At 36.9% G+C, this 19,932-nt stretch overlaps 1 protein-coding gene across 1 annotated transcript in view; it reads right to left on the bottom strand.

The window, feature by feature from the left end:
- The window catches only part of LOC140141112 (alpha-tectorin-like), a 110,661-nt gene that overhangs the window by 38,646 nt on the left and 52,083 nt on the right, over nt 1-19,932 (bottom strand). The window contains exons 19-27 of the mRNA XM_072162896.1: nt 19,317-19,424; nt 17,372-17,572; nt 15,615-15,741; nt 12,926-13,108; nt 8,053-8,258; nt 6,050-6,224; nt 5,012-5,331; nt 2,063-2,353; nt 1,255-1,408 (exon numbers count right to left, since the gene is read on the bottom strand). Coding sequence (XP_072018997.1) covers nt 1,255-1,408; nt 2,063-2,353; nt 5,012-5,331; nt 6,050-6,224; nt 8,053-8,258; nt 12,926-13,108; nt 15,615-15,741; nt 17,372-17,572; nt 19,317-19,424 — 1,765 coding nt within the window. The remainder of the gene's footprint in view (nt 1-1,254; nt 1,409-2,062; nt 2,354-5,011; nt 5,332-6,049; nt 6,225-8,052; nt 8,259-12,925; nt 13,109-15,614; nt 15,742-17,371; nt 17,573-19,316; nt 19,425-19,932) is intronic.

Below are 19,932 nucleotides of genomic sequence, written 5' to 3'. Positions count from 1 at the left end.
TGTAACAGGATTAATTGCCATAGCAATTTTTGAATAGATCGCCCAGCACTACAACGTTCATGCGGTACCTATGCACTGAACCATAGATGTCAAATAAAGGCTGATCACTCGCACCTGTAAGATTGGTATTTTTGAAAAAAGCGGTATTGTATTCAATCTGTTTGCAGACATGCACAGGTGATTAGTGCAATCTGCTTGACGATCTATTCAAAAATTGTATTCCTCTATGGTAGTTAATCTGATTATTACGTAACTTTGACAGTGTATAGAGGTGGACAGCAATCACCAGCATCATCAGTCTGGAATTTTGTTTGGCTCCAGCATCACTTTCCCAGGAGGTGCTGAACAAGTACTGTGTGTGGTTGTCCTATAGTTTTCTCTTCCCATGTGATAGAATTATAAAGAGCTTATCTTTTCAGGAAATGTGCTGGGGATAGAGCCTTTTCAGTGACTACTCTAAAGCTTTGGAATGGCTTACCATCTACAATCAATAATGCCATCAGCCTGGACTCATTCAAGTCATTGATCAAAACTCACTTATTTCATTTTTTTGGCTGTGCCAAGCTTCAGAGTAAAAAGTATCCCCGGGGATACTCAAATTTGGTTTGGGTAGGGGTATGTTGCAGAGAATTTGAAAGGGGACCAGGCCTGTAACCTGGATTTATCATATTTTTTGGGGGGGGGCTGTATTTGAAAAAGTGGATTTTTTTTCAAAATTTTGACCTTTTGGACTAGGGGGAGGGGCAGATTTTGAAAAAGTTGTCTTTTTCCCCAAAATGTGGACCTTTTTTGACCAAAAAGGCATAAAAGCCCCTATTTTTTTCTCTCGCTTCACTCACAAATGGGACTTATCAGGTCAAAAAAGGGACTTTTTGGGCATTTGGGGATTGGGGGAGGGTATCCGCCCCAGCCCCCTGGTTACGGGCCTGATGGGGACCCATCAATATACCTATTTTCAAGAAATGTGGACACATCGATATTCCAAAATTCAATTGTCTAAATTTTTTCTCCAAATTTTGGGAAATTTCAAAAATGTTGGCTACAGTGCAGGCATAATTTGGCTATTTTCCAATAAAATTGAGAAAATTTTGAAAAAAAAAGGACCCATCCATATACCAAAATTGGCCAAGAAAAAGGGGTCATTGATATACCAAAACACTGAAAATGTTACCCATGTTTGCAGCACATCCATGGTCATTTGTATTGAGTACCCCGCCCCCCCCCCCATGACATACACACAAATAAAATACTTACAATGTTCACAATGTGTTCCAGTCCATCCTGCCTTGCATTGACATGTATACCCATTTTTAGTTCGGATGCATTTACCTTCCTTACATTTTGAGGCAGCACATGGGTTTGATGCTTGACTTGCTTTCTGTGGTTCATCGGTACATTGATATTTGACCTGTGAAAGTGGATATAAAATGCTTGAAATAGTTCTTCGGTTCTCTTTCTTTTTTATCACACAGACACACCCCCACCCATAAAACCCACAATGAACAAACCCTGCACAATTGCCCACACAAATAATCTGACCTGTTCAGCACCCTTACCAGTGACCATCCCAGATAATTTCAAGGTCCACCTGTTGGTTGTGACCTACCTTGTCAAAAGAGTATTACCTTCACCTCTCACATTGCCACTATGGTACAAAAGTCACACTGAATGCCAGGCCTTGCTGTTTGAGGCAAGCGACTGCTCTCGCCCGCTTGCCCAAACTCAATTTTTGGTGAGTGATTTTCCACTCACCATAGATACTAAATATCGCTCGCCAAAATTGGATCCAATCAAAATCCAATTTACATTCAAGTTTCAACACTTTCAATGTTTTTGATTTTGCCTAATTCCTGAAAATGAGAGACAGAGGGTGTCAACAGTGGGATGTAATCAGTGTGATGTAATCAATTTCAGTGGCCAATGAATTTTTCTTTCAGTCCATTTTTCAGTGTGGTTGGACAATGGTTATCTCAAAACCAATATTTCCAACTTCCGACTGATTTTGCTTGGTCACATCAAATATAATAATGTCCTGTAATTTTCAGAGGTATTACTGAATTACCTCTAAGTATTTTTGTGTCCCGTCACATAGGTCTTCATGAGAAAAAGTATTTGTTGAAGCCCTAATACTACACTTCGATTTGGGCTGCGATTCGGGCTGACATTTTTCTCGTACTGTTTCCAATGAAGTTGGGTACACACAATTGGTTGACTTGATTGCTCCATCTCCTTTAGGCTTGCAGACATCTGCACTTAGTCGGCCATAGTTGGCACTAATGACATTAATAAATTTATCACCACAGTCAATGTCTAGTTTCTTTCCTTGGCAAGCTGTATTGGTCACTTCTTTCACCTAAATGACAAAATGATATACACAAAAAAGTAATTAATTTAGTAATTGTTAAAAATAGGCTGTTATCATATCAAATGGGCTATTCAATTTAAAATCCACACCTATGTGGAAGATATAGCTAAGTCTAAGTATGAGTTTTGAATAGAATAGACAACTGGGTAACTTCCATCTGAAATACTCACTCCAGTTGTGGAAGACATAGGTAAAGCCATATAATACAGGGGGAGTAAAGGTTTCAAAATGATTAACCCTGACCAATTACAATTGAAAAGCATACTCCTTCTGTGGAAGATATTTCCAGGAGTAGTATGGATTTCAAATGGAATAGCCCAAATGGATATATTTATGCTTACTGATCATTTGGTCTCAAAATTATGACATATTCAAAATTGATCTGCTGTCCTCCAAACAACACATTTGTCTGATTCCAATTAAACGTTGGTTGGGACATGTGCAAACATTACAAATATGCCCCAAATCAAGTTTGCACAAAAACAAAACAAAACAAATGCATTTAAAAAGATCTTATATGTGACACGATCAAGAGGAATGAGTCGGATGTTGCTAACATTGATTTTGGGATATTGCCAAAGAAAGTGTTAAAATTCTTTTGTTTTCAACAATTGATAAAGTGACGCAACTTTACAAAGAAAAGTCGTATCAACTTGGGGTTTTCAGTTTCTGAAAGCTCTAAATGTTCTCTTTAGAAATATGTGACGTGTCATGTCAAAAGGAGACACTTTTGGGCAGGATCGTAAATGGAGAAATAGCCAAAAATCTGCCCGCGGGTGATTTTTTCACAATTTAGGTTAGTTGCTTGAATTTGTGATGTTATTAATGTTAAAAATATTGTCTGATAGTTTCAGACCCAAATATAACTAGCATCTTGTATTTTTGGAGACATTTTTCAAGGTAATTCCTACTCTCAACACTGTCAATAATATTTTTAAAGGTCGATATCTCAATTTCCAATTTTATAATACCATAACTTACAAACTCAATATCTTCGCTTAGGAATGTCCGATTACATTGGGGAAAACGGCATTGTGGAGCAAAATATCTCTATATTTAAGATATGTAAAAACCTCCAAATTGATAACCTGCCCAAAAGTGTCTCCTTTTGACATGACACGTCACATATATGTAAAGCTCATTTTCGACCAGGGTCGACATGTGACTCATTCCCCTTGATCATGTCACATATTATGGCTGTAACTTGCTCCAATGATTTGGATTCTAGAAGCAATCAAATGTGTACCCTAGTGGCCTATTAGACAGTATTCGCCTTCCGGGGTGGTAACCAACAAACTATCATGTTTTTATTCATACCACCTAAACTAAACATATTCTAGACCTAACATTTCACTGGGGTTTTCAGAAAAATATGCGCTTTCACTTGATACCAAAACTATTTATTCATGTATTTTACTTCGGCTAAAATGCATCAAAAGTAAAATTACACAATATACAAAAGTAAAATAGACTCAATGGGCTAGCCTGGAAGAGTCAGAAGCATCAAGTCACCAAGACTCCTCCAAAAATCTGCATTTTGATGTTGTAAAGCGGGGAGGAGGGAGGCTGTCAATCTATAGTACCTTTAATACAAAAGTAGATATCTGGAGGAATAACCAGATAATAACTCTGTACCCATACCCCAACTCTTTAACCTAAATCACAGGGTACAGAGGGTATTCCATAGTTCGTCGTCTGCATCACATTATACTGTTGTATATCAAAAGGCTGCCTGGTGTGATTTTAATAATAATAATAGGGATGACCAATGAACCATCAACTTGATTAGAACGCTCCCATAGACATGCAAGGAGCTCAACTGTGCACTGCTTGCACAGACATTTCTAAATTGATCTCATTCTTTTATTTATCAATATTTTTCTGTAAAAATTGGGAAAGTGAATGCCAATTATATTTTGTAACTATCTTGCAAATTACAGCAACACAACTTATTTCATTTTCCTATAAGTGCGAGTCAAAATTGGTCCATCGCCACAGTGCGTTTAATTGCCAGTGGCTGAGTTCAGCACTGCTCAAGAATGGCACAAAATATTCAGATTAATAATATCAGGTGAAAAATGTGGCCTACTGAGCTGTAATTTGGCAGAGTTGACAGTAATACCTCTATCATACCCTCTGTAAAAAGGAAAAAAATATGAACAAGTAGATCTCGAGTTACAAATTAAATCACCAGCTTCCCTTTGGAATTTCCATACTCCTTTCGAATCATGCTAAGAAGACACCTTTCTGAACATAAATGTGAAGTTTCGTGCTCATTCGATGTATTTTTCACCTGATTTCAACCCTAAACGTTTTCTTATATTTAGGCCTATACCATCTACAACTTGCTGCTGGCTATACCTTGTTTAGAACTTTCAAAAGAAATACCTGAATGTGCAACCATAACTGTTTCATTAATGTCATCTAATTGTCATGAGATACACTGTAAAATTAACGTTATAATATTTTGAGGTATTACCACAATATTATTACATCTCATGTCCATTGATAAAAGAAAGAAGCATGCTGGAATATAAAATAACAATATGAACTACAAGTTCAACAATGATAATAAAAATCACACAAGGCAGCCTTTTCAGATATGACAGCGTGTGATGCAGATGAAGAGTTATGCTAGCTATTTACCTCAGCTTCTGGTTCAACCACATCAGTGCAATGGTACTTCACACTGAGATACTTATTACCATGCATACACGGCTCTCCAAGTTCCTCACCAGATGCCTCAAATATACACTCGCTCTTGCCTTGACACTTTTTATCCACCGTTAAAGTGGCGCCCTCGTCTGAACAGCAGGTGTCAAGATTCGAAGGTTTTGATTCAGCAGTGCATTCACGGGCATTTGTTGTTATGCTTGCGCTGAGGATGTCAATCTTTTTCTCTTTACTACATGAGATGGTGATTTGTTTGTTTGCACAGCTTGCTGCCGTTTTCTCATCTGTGATGGCTGAAAAAGACAACAAATGTATACATGTTCAAAATCAGGCATGAGACTGCACTTTGCTTAGAAAAATGAAAATGTGTGTGAAATTGGGCAAAAAGTACTAAAAAACAGGCTGAAATTAAATAAAGTTGCATAAATTTTGACTAAAAAAAACTGAATTCAGTTTTAAAACTGAAAATTATCATGTTTGTAAAATGAGTCTGACAGACACCATAATGGCTATTCCAGTTGAAATCCTTATGGAAGACATGACCTTAATCTCCACACAGAGAGTGCATGTGAATTTCAAATGGTATTATATGAGTGGATGACGCCATTTGATATCTACACATCCTGCGTGGGAGATTACGGTCATGTCTTTCATATTGGGTGTATGGATTTCAACTGGAATTGACTCAACTGATTTGATAGTTTAATAGTGCCTGCAAATTTGGCAGAAATTGGGGAGATCTGACGAACTTGGGGAGCTAATCCTGGCTGTGAAGGTCTATTGTGGAATGTCTAGGGCCATGTCTTAGCTGCAAGTCCCTGTGTTGTTATTGAATGGTTCATAGAATGATTTTGGGGTCACAGTATTCATCAACAATCTGTTAAATGCCGCTAGGCTTGTGGGTTTATACTTGTGCGTACGCACGATAAATCTTTGCACTTTATTTCCCTTCGTTTTTAAAAAGACCGGTGGGGGGGGATGGAGCTGCCACTGTCCATATCAACCACTTACCATCACATGTATGGCCATCTCCAGTGAAATCATCATTACAAACACATTCATATGTTGCATGACTGACGCCACAATGTGCATTCTGACCACATGAGAGAGGTGTACATTTCACCTTGCCTCCACCTAGACATTCACACTTCTCGTGACATCCTTTGCGAGTGAAGTTCTTACCACGCTGCAATGGAAGAAAATGAGATCAAATTGATACTTCTGCTTGTTTTCTGTAGACAAGGGGCAGTCTTCAGTGAGCGGCTCTTTTCAGAGCCACCAAAACCTTTAAAATTAGCAGATAGGCGAGATCTGCTTGTTCTCTGTTGACAGGGGGCAGTCTTCAGTGAACAGCTCTTTTCAGAGCCATCAGTAGGCAAGGGGCGGTCTACATGTCTCATTCTTAGGTATTTTGTCCTGAAGAAGTCAGAGCTACTCCTGACGAAAGCTTGACAGTTCTAAACTTGTCCAACGGTGTACCCGATAAAAACCCACTAATTGAAACTTCCCTTACAAGTCTTATTGCTAAGCTGGTGTCTATCTTTTATGCTTCTTCTTCATCCGTAGCGAAGTTTTCTCAGTTTAGGATTTAGAATTTGCTTTACCTATGGTCGTCAATCCTGGGGGGTCGGAGGCGTGCCCCTACCTTTCTGCAGAATTACCCATTTTTTTGTTCTTTTTTGCCACTTTTTAAACAATTTTGACCAGGTGTCTCCCCCCACATTTGACAGATTCCAAATGAAATGGCCAATTGTACCACTAGGATCTTAAACATGCTCATCTGTCAAAGACCAATGAGGTAGAACCAAAGAGTACCAACTCAGCCATGTTTGTGTGTAACTCATATAGAGGTTACTTAATATACCTCCGGATTTTTTTGCTAAGCGCCCGGCAAACTTCAACTCAGAATGGGTGGTTGTTTGCATTCTGCGTCTAAGGCGCTGTGCCAAAAACATGCACTACTACTGCATGAAACACTACAGCGCAAAGACACAAATGCGGGTATTTTAAGTGGCCTCCATGAGCGGCATCGGCAAACCAAGGTGATGGATTTATCATAGTGTTATTAATTACATATGGCGCTAATTTGAGTTGGTTATCTTTGGGAACACTATCTTTGGTCAAGACAGTTCTTAATTCCAATTTATTTCTACATTCACAGAATGATAATTGAATGATTGAATAATAATGGTGGGGGCAGGTTCATAGTTGGTGGCGACTAATAGAGAGGAAATTGATGAAATTCTACAAAGTACAGGGCCTAGTTACAACAACTTTTAACCAATCAGATGCCAGGAATCTATTTATAGGCATGAGGTATATAATGTCAACTGACTTTCAATAACCTTGTCAAAACCAACTCTACAGTGCATAGTAGTTCAAGTAATAAATAAATAAATAAATAAATTTCGGAATTTATATAGCGCTTTTTCCAGAGGATTCAAAGCGCTGTAATTTCGCTGCGTGGTGAATCATCACAATCAGATCGCATCAACTAGGCTAGTTGCAACCGAACCCGGCGCAAACCTATCCGCACTTAGATTGTAACATCCACCCATTTTCTGCAGCTCCCCAAATTCCATTGGGTGAAGGAAGTTTTTGATAACGAAACAACTAATCACCGATTTTGAAAGCAGGAGGAAACCGGATATCCCGGAGAAAACCTGCGAGAGCGAGCATGGATCGGGATAAACCAAGTGCACATTAGTCATTGGGCCGCGCCGGGGCTTGAACCCGGGATCTCAGTGGTGCAAAGCGAGGGAATTACCACTGCGCTAACTCGCCCTCCCAAGTCTAATGGTGAGGGCATCCTTCTAGTGATAGGAACGTCATGGGTTCGAATCTTACGCCGGCACATTCCCTTACTTTTTTTCCAAGTTGGGTTGTGTGCCGTCGGGATTTGTGTTTATTTGTTGTCTAGTTTAATTGTAACACTATGGTTAGTAAACTGTTCTTTCTTTCAGCTCAAAAACAACTAAATTTTATTTGATTAAAAAAAAGAGGCAATATCTTACTGCATAGTAACATCCGTTGTCTTGGCAACCACAATCTTTAGGCTCAACACATTCCTTGCTTATGGTATCAAACACTAGGCCTTGTGCGCATTCACAGGACTCCATAGAAGGCTCTGTACATTCCTCTTTAGCGTGAGCATCACCACAAGTTGCCGGGCATGCAGTGCCTTTGATCCTATGCCTAGCATTTCCCTTGCATTGCATACCTGAGGTAATGGATGACAAATATTGTAGTTACAGAAGTTTACTAAGGCAATAGAAACAAATTAGTTCCATATTTGAATCGACCATCGATGCTTGTTCGATCTTTATTATTTATGAAATTAATCAATTGACTATTGTTCATTAGGATAACATGTGAATCTTTGCTTGTATAGACATTGACCAATATAAATTTAGCATTAATTCTGATTAATAAGTTGTTCATTCATCAATGACAAGAATCGAAGCAGCATCAACGGTCGATCCAAAGAGCGAACAAATAAGCATTAAAATGAGCAGAAATTTGCATAATTTTAGCCAAATTTGGATTGGTCATGATTAGTAATATTAATTCCTGCAAGTGTACCACAGATAGGAGAGATCGAATAACTTTTAATGATTTTAAGCAGCCTTTTCTTTACAGAAAACACCGGCATGGTTTTGCCTGAAAAAATAGGAAATTCCAGTCGTAAAAAATAATGACGGTCAACCTATATTTTTTCCCAGCCAGAGGGATCAGGCAAGGGCTGATTACAACCATCATAGCTGTCGCTTAAAACTGAGTCGCTCCTGTGAAGAAAAAATGATGTTTTCTTAAGGGATCTAAAATGAGCGTTTATTGCTTTTCGACAGTATTTTTTGGGGACATGAGAGCACCTCAGACCTATCGAATTGCATTCTGAATACGAAGCATGTCTTTCTGATATCAAATAATTTTTTGAAAATCACAATATAATACAAATTTTCAAATTTTTGATATATAACAGTCCTCGAAGTAAATTATATAAATTTAATGATATATTCTTAAAGTGTATGTAGCAGGGAGGAAAAGCCGACGGTCAATTGAAAATTTTGACCTTTCATATTGAAGATATGGATTTTTTTCCCAAACAGACCCTAATTTTTTTTTGGTGTTTTGGGGAAAAAATCCATATCTTCAATACGAAAGGTCAAAATTTTCAATTGATCGTCAGCTTTTCATCCCACCTACATACACTTTAAGTATAAATCACCAGATTTATAAAGTTTACTTCAAGTACTGTTAAATATCAAAAATATCAATTGTTAATGATTTGCCATAAAATGTGTATTAAATTGCGAATTTCAAAAAATCAAAATTATTTGATATCAGAAGGACATTCTTCGTATTCAGAATGCAGTTCGATATGTCTGATGTACTCTAATGTCCCAAAATAAATAGTGTCCAAACGTTCATACCCCAGCCCTTAAGGCAAATTTAGCACATATCTCTATGGGACTCTGATTTGGTGTTGTGAGATCTAAGTGTTTTGATGGACACATGGCACTCCTCTTTATTTCCATCCTGGCAGTGCAGTACCAATTTTTGAAAGCAGGACTTAAGTGCAAGGTGGGGGGTGGTATTCAAGTTTGGTGTGGGTAAGGGTGTGCCTCAAAAATTTGAAAGTGACTCCCTTTTGTAAATGACAGTGAATGTTTACATTACAAATTCATTGGCCAGTGTTGCCACCAATAGCATAGCAACCAAGGTTGAAAAGGGGGTACTACACCCCTGGTCAACTTTGTCCCTATTTTTGCATTTTTCTCAAATATTATAGGGCAAAGGTGACAAGTAAGATATGTATATTATAGGGGCAATGACTACAACTACTGCACTGAAAATTCAGCAACTCAAGGCAAGCAGTTATTGATTTATTGATCAAATATTGGTTTTCCCTCATTTTTGACTGTAACTCCACAACTGTTGTCTGTGCTGAAATTAAATTTCCAGTGCAGTAGTTGTAGTCCTTGCCCCTATAATATACATATCTTACTTGTCCCCAATGCGCTATAATTTGTGAGAAAAATGCAAAAATAGGCACAAAATCGGGCAGGGGTGTAGTACCCCCATAACAATGGCTTCAATGGAAGAAATTGACAACAAAGCACTTTTTTAAGGTTTTAGACTTGAAAAAAGTAGTACAGAAAACACAATGATCTAGGTGCCAATGGGCTATTCCATTTAAAATCTACACTACCCCTGTGGAAGATTTTGGAAATATCTGCCATAGGGGAGTATGAATTTCAAATGGAATAAACACATTTTCAGCTCCATCTGAAGTTCATACACCCTCTGTGAAAGATTCAACCTGAATCTTCCACTGAGGGAGGATGTGTTTCAAATGGAGCTGCTAATGTGCTCATTCCATTTGAAATTCATACTCCCTCTGTGGAAGGCTTAAACTAAATCTTCCACAGGGGTAGTGTGGATTTTAAATGGAATAGCCCAATGCGAGGCATGAGAATCATTGAATTATGGGAGTCTGGGAACGGCTAGAAAATTGTGATGCAAGAGAGCCGCCATCAATGAATTCTGAGGATCTAGGGAACGTTTGTCGGCGCTGAAAAAGGGGGTTGTTTTCTTTTTCATGATTTCTTTGGAAATACACCGATTTGGAGTCTTAAATTTCAGGCTGGTAATGAGAAAACATGATGCATGCCTTTAGGATGAGGCTGTCGGGTCCAGGACCTTTAATTCTAGACAAAAATCTCATTTTAAATTCAGCATTAAGGATGCACTATAGTCTTAAAGATCGTAGTCTGACAAACTTCAATACTTGTCTTACAACCTTAATAACACAATGACAGCAGCGGGAGTTGTGACACTTGTTCAGTATATTATGTTTTACAATGATCTTTTTAAATGATTCTGCACAAAATTTAGATAACTGACTAATTTTTCTCTTAAATTAAGGGGTGGGGTATGAGCGTTTGGACAGTATTTATTTTGGGACATTAGAGCACATCAGACATATCGAATTGCATTCTGAATACGAAGAATGTCCTTCTGATATCAAATAATTTTCATTTTTGAAATTCGCAATTTAATACACATTTTATGGCAAATCATTAAAAATTGATATTTTTGATATTTAACAGTACTTGAAGTAAACTTTATAAATCTGATGATTTATTCTTAAAGTGTATGTAGGTGGGATGAAAAGCCGACGATCAATTGAAAATTTTGACCTTTCGTATTGAAGATATGGATTTTTTGTTCCAAAACACCAAAAAAAATGAGGTCTTTTTGGAAAAAAATCCATATCTTCAATATGAAAGGTCAAAATTTTCAATTGACCGTCGACTTTTTCCTCCCTGCTACATACACTTTAAGAATATATCATTAGAGTTATATAATTTACTTGAGGACTGTTATATATCAAAATTTGAAAAATATCAAATTTTATAATTTGTCATAAAATTTGTATTATATTGTGATTTTCAAAAATGAAAATTATTTGATATCAGAAAGACATGCTTCAGTATTCAGAATGCAATTCGATAGGTCTGAGGTGCTCTCATGCCCACAAAAAATACTGTCGAAAAGCATAATAAACGCTCATTTTAGATCCCTTAAAAAAACAAACCCTTTTGATATTTCCATTAAAAAGTGCAAAAATGTTTGTTTGATTTCAGACTTTCCAAGTCTACCTGAGTGACCCTCCCTTTTAGCTTCCCATTCAATTACCTCATATCTCACAGAAATACCTCTAGTTTCAAATTGTTGGTCATACATCCTTGTCACTGCTAAAGTAGAGTGACCCTATAGGCCAGGTCTGCTTATATATTCAGCTAGAGAATGATTAGCTCTGGCCTGACCAAATGGCCACTCAATAAACAGCGGCGGCGCCAGGAATTTTTTTCCGGGTGGGCATTAGGGGGGAAGTGAGTTTCAGGGTGGGCGAAGTCAACAAATTTACAAAATCATCGCAAAAATTTTGGGTTTTTCGGGGGTGGGTGGGCAACAGGGGGGAAAGAGTTCTGACTTGAAGGGGCACTTTGCCCCCCCCCTGGCACCGCCACTGTCAATAAAGTTGCATAGAATACAAGCTGTAGTAAAATATCAGTCGTCCATGCGCAGAAAAAACCTACTATGTGTCTTTGCCCACTGAACATGTTTAAAACAAAACTGTGAGTAACTAAACTGCAAATAGGTTACATAGGAGGTTTTGCTTTAAACAAGTTCAGGGGTCACAGACACTTCGGAGGTTTTTCCTGCCCATGAACAATCTAAGACATACACATATTCTTCATTTAAAAAGAGAAAGTTTCAAACATGAGTCACTTTACTCATGAGTCAAACATGAGCCACTTTACTCATGAGTCACTTTACTCATGAGTCAAACATGAGCCACTTTACTCATGAGTCACTTTACTCATGAGTCACTTTACTCATGAGTCAAACATGAGTCACTTTACTCATAAGTCACTTTACTCATGAGTCAAACATGAGTCACTTTACTCATAAATCACTTTACTCATGAGTCAAACATGAGTCACTTTATTCTTGAGTCACTTTACTCATGAGTCAAACATGAGTCACTTTATTCTTGAGTCACTTTACTCATGAGTCAAACACGAGTCACTTTACTCATGAGTCACTTTACTCATGAGTCACTTTACTCATGAGTAACTTTACTCATAAGTCAAACATGAGTCACTTTATTCTTGAGTCACTTTACTCATGAGTCAAACATGAGTCACTTTACTCATAAATCACTTTACTCATGAGTCAAACATGAGTCACTTTATTCTTGAGTCACTTTACTCATGAGTCAAACATAAGTCACTTTACTCATGAGTCAAACATGAGTCACTTTATTCTTGAGTCACTTTACTCATGTTTGAAACTTATCTTATAATTTTCACTTACTGCATCTATTATGTGACCGCCAAGCTATAGAAAGCCCAAGATAGGAACACACCGTAGCATACTCTTCAAGATGGTTACAGAGAACTACATCATAGGATGTTTTTGGAGCAAGACACATATCATACTTGCACTTAAAAACATATGTGCTTGGATCTACCTTTTCATTGCACTCTGCCAGTGGATCTGTTGAAATAAAAAATACAATTTACTTTAAAGTCATAATGTACGATCTTTTAATATGAATTTGGTTAATTTTTTTCAAACCTGATTTTTTGGCATATTTGTAATGTTTACACATGTCACAACTTGCACCTAAATGGAATCGGCCAAATTTGTTGTGTTTGTAGGTAAACAGAGCAAAGTTTGACATAAAGTCATAATTCAAGAATTATGATTTTATGTCCTCCTATAGAACTGTGTGTTAAACGGCCAAAATAATTGGGGTTCCTTCATATATTTTCATGACTTTTTAGTCATGAAAATATATGAATGAACCCCGTTCATACATACGTAACATTCTGCGTGCTATTATTTTCCTCCACAACTAAAAAATATCGCCATTTTAGACTAAAAACTACCAATTTCTTATCCTTTTTAAAAGTTTTTCCATTGCTAATTGTAAGGAAACGTTGTTTATGCCCGCCTATCGACCAATCACATATGCATGTTACCTGGTTATTTCAGCTCAAAATGGACAGAAACCATTCCCGATAATTATTACTAGTATTATTTCAGCATTTTGAGTATATAATGACAAATTTAAAATTTGAAGGAAATTGTACATTAAGGTTAGCCAAGAGTTTTTCATGCGCTTGATTTCAGAGGGGCGTAAGTTCATAACAGAAACAGCCATGCAGAAAATGCACAAGCGTGCGGGGACGTAGGCCTACTTATAATAGAATATCGATCCACGGTCAAGACATGAAAAGGCTATGAAACTTGGCTTAGCTCGTGCGATGCCCGGAGCTCGTGAGTCGGGGGTGTCATGAGGGCGGCATGCGGGTCGGATGCGGGTCGGATGCGGGGGGCACAAGCCGTTTTCGGCAATTTTCATAATATTTATAAATTTTAAAATTGATTTGGGGCACTTCGTCAAGCTACGCCCTGGAAAATTGGTTGATTTTGAATTTATAGCCTTGATAAATCAATGCTGCTATTCCCCTGATTACAATGTAATGGGGTACAACAATACATCAACAACAATATCAAAAAGCAATTATTTGCAAATCGAATTTGGGAAGAATTCAACAAGACAGACTTAGCAGGCCTACAAATTTCTGAATTATATAAAGTGAAAAACAATCAATCACGATTCACTACAGTCAGCGAATCAATCAAATAAAACTAAAAAGAAAGGAGCAAGAAAGAATAAAGAAATAGTGAAAAAGAGAAAGAAAGAGAGAGAAAGAAAAGAGAGAGAGAGAGAGAGAGAGAAAGAAAAAGAACGAAAAAGAAAGAAAGAAAGAAATGAAAAAAAAAAAGAAATGAAAAAAGAAAAGGAGAAAGAAAGAAAGGGAGAAAGAAAAAAGAGAAAAGAAAGGAAGTAAAAATGAGAAAAGAAAAAAAAAGAAAATTCAGCCACACAGGGACTCGAACCAACAAAAATGTTTCATAACAGATCCCCAGTCCAACGCTCTATCCACTCGGCCATACATCAGCTTACGCAATTGCTTGTTCCCGAAGCGGATATATAACTATAATTGGATGCAATTTGCGTGATTACAATCGGCGTCCGCACAATGGCTCTTAGAATAAACACGCCTGTCGGCGCTGAAATTTTGAACGAACTGATGGAGGAAAAACCTCGTTTTTTGCAATACTAGCTTCAATTTGGAGTGAAAATCAAATGGGATAGCAATTGGCAGAATGTTGAGAAATAATGTAGGTATTCAGATGTCTGAATTAACGTCTCGTAATCCAGATATCGATAATGTAACAAAACAGTGTTTTGTGGTACAAGATTCTCGAAAATTGTTCCCAAAAACGGGCTAATAAAATTTAATCGGTACTGTATTTTGTTCTTCCCCATGGCAACATTATTTCTTTGGTCGATTTGTAGTAAAATAAAAAAAAAGAGAAAATAATCACTCGGCGTGGTTTTATACGGAGCGAACATTAGAAAAAAACTGCATGTAACACGTTTTTAATCTTTTGAACATGGTGCGTAAAAATGATTTAAACTAAGGATTTTAAAACGGATTCTAAAAATTTGTATAAACACACAAAAACAATGTAAAGATACATCCATGCACCAACATTTGACTCACTGCGATATTTGATTGCTGAGAAAACGCGGTTTTAGAGAACAACTTTATACGTCTTTTATACGTTTTTTTATATGTTTCTTCGTGTAACCTTAAGCCTTTAAATATGTACTGAATTTGTTCTATTAACTGCCCATGCAGTTAATGCATGCCCCCTTAAGCACCCATCCAGCGACTTTACAACAAGCAAAATGTGATAATTAATTGGTTATGGGGGACACAGAAGTCAGTAACAATCTGCAAAGTGTGCAGAGGCATATGTAGCTTTGACATGGTGCAATATAAATCACTTTAGTGTTTTTTAGCTGATAGCTGGTAATTTTGGGCTCATCATTATGGTTATTACTACATTTTTTTTCAGCCAAAAAATGAGGTTGGCAACATTCTGTACGAGACCTGTAAATGTAAAGAAATCCTATACTCACATTTTTCAAACTCTTCGCATTTCTTAAGCACATCTGGAGGGGCTTTACACCCATATAATAACTGAGTCGCAGGTAATACAGGTAACAATTTTGTCTCTGGGCAAGCTGATGTATCAACAACATTTTCCTGAAAAAAAAAAAGAATTATACAATGTCAAAGACAAATTAAATGATTCTGTGTTTAAATTGGGCTATTCCATTTAAAATCCACATTCCCCCTGCAGAAGTCTTCCATGGTATGAATTTCAAATAGAATAGGGCCATCATGTGTCACATGTTGGGACCCACTTTTGTGACATACTGTTTTTTTAGCCGAAAACATCAATTTTGAGATGAATATGGTTATACCTTTTTATTTGAGTTGTATATATTGTATATTTATTAGAAATCACATAGCAGCCAACGGCTGAATTGCATGACATTTACATTAAAAATAGCATTATGAAAAATACATATATTATAATTAAAACACTCAAACATTTAAACCATAAAAATAAATAAGAACACATTATAATTGCACTTGACTGGATTTGGAACCTGGCAGGAAAAAACAAACAACATTGCCTTTAGGATATAGGCTATCAATTGAATACATGAATTCAAAACCCACCCAAGTCCATGGGAAGTGATTTTGAGAATAAAACCTGTGTATCATTTTAATTCCTTGAGTTAGATTTACCTGGTCAATATGGTAAGTTTTACGTGCAAATGAGTGGGTTAAACTGTATTAGGTATGACGATTAGCATTTCAGGGACTTCGTGGGGGTTCATTTTAAATGCCTGACTTGGGTGGTTTTTTTGAATCATATACAAAGACATCAATGAGACTGAGACCAAACCTTCGGAGATCAAACCACCCCTTCTGAGACCGAGCGAGGGTTTGAGCCTTGGGCTTGCCTTAGGTGAGAATTCTTGTCCTCTCCTAAAATGTTCCTATAAGGTCGGAAATCCTACAATTATGTTCAGTTACTTTACAGAATAAAATTGTAGAATTTCTTCTCACCCCGTACACTGCTTAGCACATGCAGATATAGGTAGTGTATGTGCGACGTCTCATGGTTCGGAAGTCACATAAAGCTGTTGGTCCCGTGTACAGGAAAAGTCAAACCCTGTGCATGTTAAGTGTCAGAGCTATTCGAAAAGTGAAGGGCCACCACCCGGTTCTGATATCTGCAATCAACCCTATATAGGTTCCAGGATCGTGCATAGGTAATTTAACTGTGCGCGTAAAGCCAGTGCGACAATGTAATACTCAATATTGAGGTATGCACGTATATGTGGCTAGCTCCATCAAAACCCGGAACAAGTTGCTAGGCATGTTTTTGAGTTATAGGACTTTAAAGATGACATTCCCATAAATAAAAATCAAATTTTAGAATCCTTAATTTCATGGTATTCGACCTTGGGCCTGAGTGGACTTTCAAATTCTTGGAAGTACTTATTAAAAAGAGGTTTATTTAATTAATAATTGACAGTTGAACTATGATAATCCCTATTCAATCCTGTGTAAAGCAGGAAACTAATTAGCACATTACTTAGAATAGCAATTTGGCAAAAATATCAAGGTACCATTTACACAATTATCCATATCTTGAAAAGTATTGATGCTATGTATATAATTTTGGTATCATTTTGAAGCTTATTGTCCCGTGCTTACATTTTTATTCAAATAATGAAATGTTAAAAATGTGACTTGTTCCTGGTATTGTCAGAACGGGTCACATATAGGAAAAAGGAAGAAGAAAAAATACACTTACCCTGATACTATCAATAACAATGTTACCATTGGCGTCCTTTGCTACATCATCTTCCACATCACCATTGTAGTTACCACACAAACCATCAACCTTGCTGACAAAGTTAGGTGATACAATGACACCCACCGTGTGTCGACCATCCCAGGTTACCTCTAGTTTACCCTTCCATTCCCCATTGATATACCATTCTTTCACAAGCATCTGAAATGAAAACAAAGACAATTAGGCCAAATAAAAAAGAAAGTATGTCTCAGACACATTTGGTAAAAAGGCTAAGTGCTATGCGTTTTTTAATTTTTTTTTAAGAATATGAGATATGCGATATTTCTATTTATTTTTTTTTTTACAGTCAAGGCACAATATTTATGTACTTTTTGATATTCAAATACAGAAACATAGTAATATAATAAGCCTACACAATGAAAAATTTTTGTTTGTCTCTTTTACAATCATGGTGAAATGTGTACAAAAAACAACAACCAAACCAAACTGCAAAAAAGACAAAATTTGATCGCTATACGATACTGAAAAAATGAAAATAGGGGAAAAAAAATTACGGCGAATGCATAGCGCTAAGCACTTTGGATTTCACATAGCAATACGCGCAGGTGTCAGAGACATACATTCTTTTGGCATGCACATTCAGGGTTGCAAGTAGCTGTTGAGAAAAACCCTGAATTGGTTTGAGTGAAGTGAGCAAGCAGAATGCTTGATCGGAGCACTATCTTTTCAGCGAACACTAGGGATCGAGGAATTGGCTATGAGGGTATCACCAAAAAAAAAATTTTTCTTCTCTTTTTATGATGAAATATCGTCATTCACTTCGAAATGAAAAAAAATATCCAGATTTCAAATCCTGATCCTAAAAAAAACAAAACAAAAACCGGAAATCAGGCCAGGGAGGAATTTTTTTTATCCTTAGAATTTGTAAAATATCATTCTCCTTAGTGCTTTTCCCTTGGAATGTTGGGGCTATAATTACTATAGTATACACTCAGAGTAACTATAACGCCATGAGTAACTTAGAAATAATTATATGACTTGTTTCTCTGTTTCATAAGTGTTGTGTGAAAATGAAAGATTTTCATGCTTAAGGCCAGAGTAAGAGGATAATTTCTAAATTGTATGTCCAAAGTATATAAAAGTACACATTTTTGGAAAGGAAATGAGTCAAGGAATCCCATGATGACAACAATTTTTTCAAAAATCTCGAGTTTTTTAACAAATCACAAAAATTCACTTTTTTCCACCAGTTTTTTTGTGACACATAGAGTAAAAACATTCCAGTTAGCTTTTCATGAAAAAGAGACATGAACTTAGGGAAGGTTTTTTTCATTTTTACAAAATATTTGTTTTAAACAAAAATATACAGCATTATTTGCAATTTTTTGATTGATAGAGTGACAAAATTGCTTTTTTTTGAGTGGATTTTGTGACTTTTTAAAAGAGCAGTTTTTGTCTTCCATTTGGACTCATTCAGCCATGAAGTCATGGACATCTTTCATTTTCACAAAACACTTAGTGAACAGTCATATAATTATTATTAAGTTTGTCTTATATGTGCAAAATTTTACTTGACGATGTTATGCCGAAATCTTGAGAAGGGGACTTATTTCTTGTGATGTGTTTATATTAACTATTACTTGGGTAAAAAAAAAGTGCAGTGATTTATAGTGCACTACGCACAGGAACACCGCCTAGACGTTGATCCACAAGCCTCAGCACACTTTACAGGTTGTCGCTGACCACTCACGGCCCCACATCATTACATCAAATCAGGGACTTTACTGCTACAAGAGCGCATACCCTAGACATTCCAAAAAAAACCATCGCAACCAGGATCAGCTCCCCAAGTTTTGTGCGGGTTACAACGAGACAATTAGCAGTAAGTTCCTTGTCCAGAGGAATTTCAAGCTAACTCAATTTTTCCACGAGAATAACTTACCACACCCATATCTCCACTCAATGATACTTTGATCTCTTTCTTAAAGATAGGTAGAGAACACAGTTCACCATTGGCATGTACAACGCCCTCTTGCTTCATCACAAATACCTGAATGCAGAAACGGAAAAACAAATCAACGATTTTAAGATGAACGAACTGCATGCATAAACTCCTCCCAGTACATTACCCGTCTCACACATATGTGACCATCCACATCGAAACGCTCGTAAAGTTGGCCCCTGGTCAATTTTGTTCTCTTGCGTATTTAGAAAATATATATCATAAGCTTTACAATGATATATCATTTGACTTCAAACAATATCCAGAAGCGGGGTTATGGCTTGTTAAACTTTGCTACTTCAGTAAAAAGGTACATTATTTTGGTGCTACAATATATCTCTTTTTCTACATTGCTGGTATTAAATATCAAATGGTCATAGTTGGCCGTCACTTCAAATCATCCCCAAGTCAACGAGGTTCAGGAATGCCCTCTGATTGTTAATTGTGTTAACTCACCACCTGAACAGGATTTAGCCAAAGCAAACAAAGACTAAAGCTATATTTACTATAAATATAAGCTTATTATCCTCTTGAGCAATAGGATTAAAGATTGGTA

Source organism: Amphiura filiformis, chromosome 19 (assembly GCF_039555335.1).
Source record: "Amphiura filiformis chromosome 19, Afil_fr2py, whole genome shotgun sequence".
Taxonomy (NCBI): domain Eukaryota; kingdom Metazoa; phylum Echinodermata; class Ophiuroidea; order Amphilepidida; family Amphiuridae; genus Amphiura; species Amphiura filiformis.
Note: the sequence above shows the minus strand (reverse complement) of the source record. Positions and strands in the feature narration are given on the sequence as shown.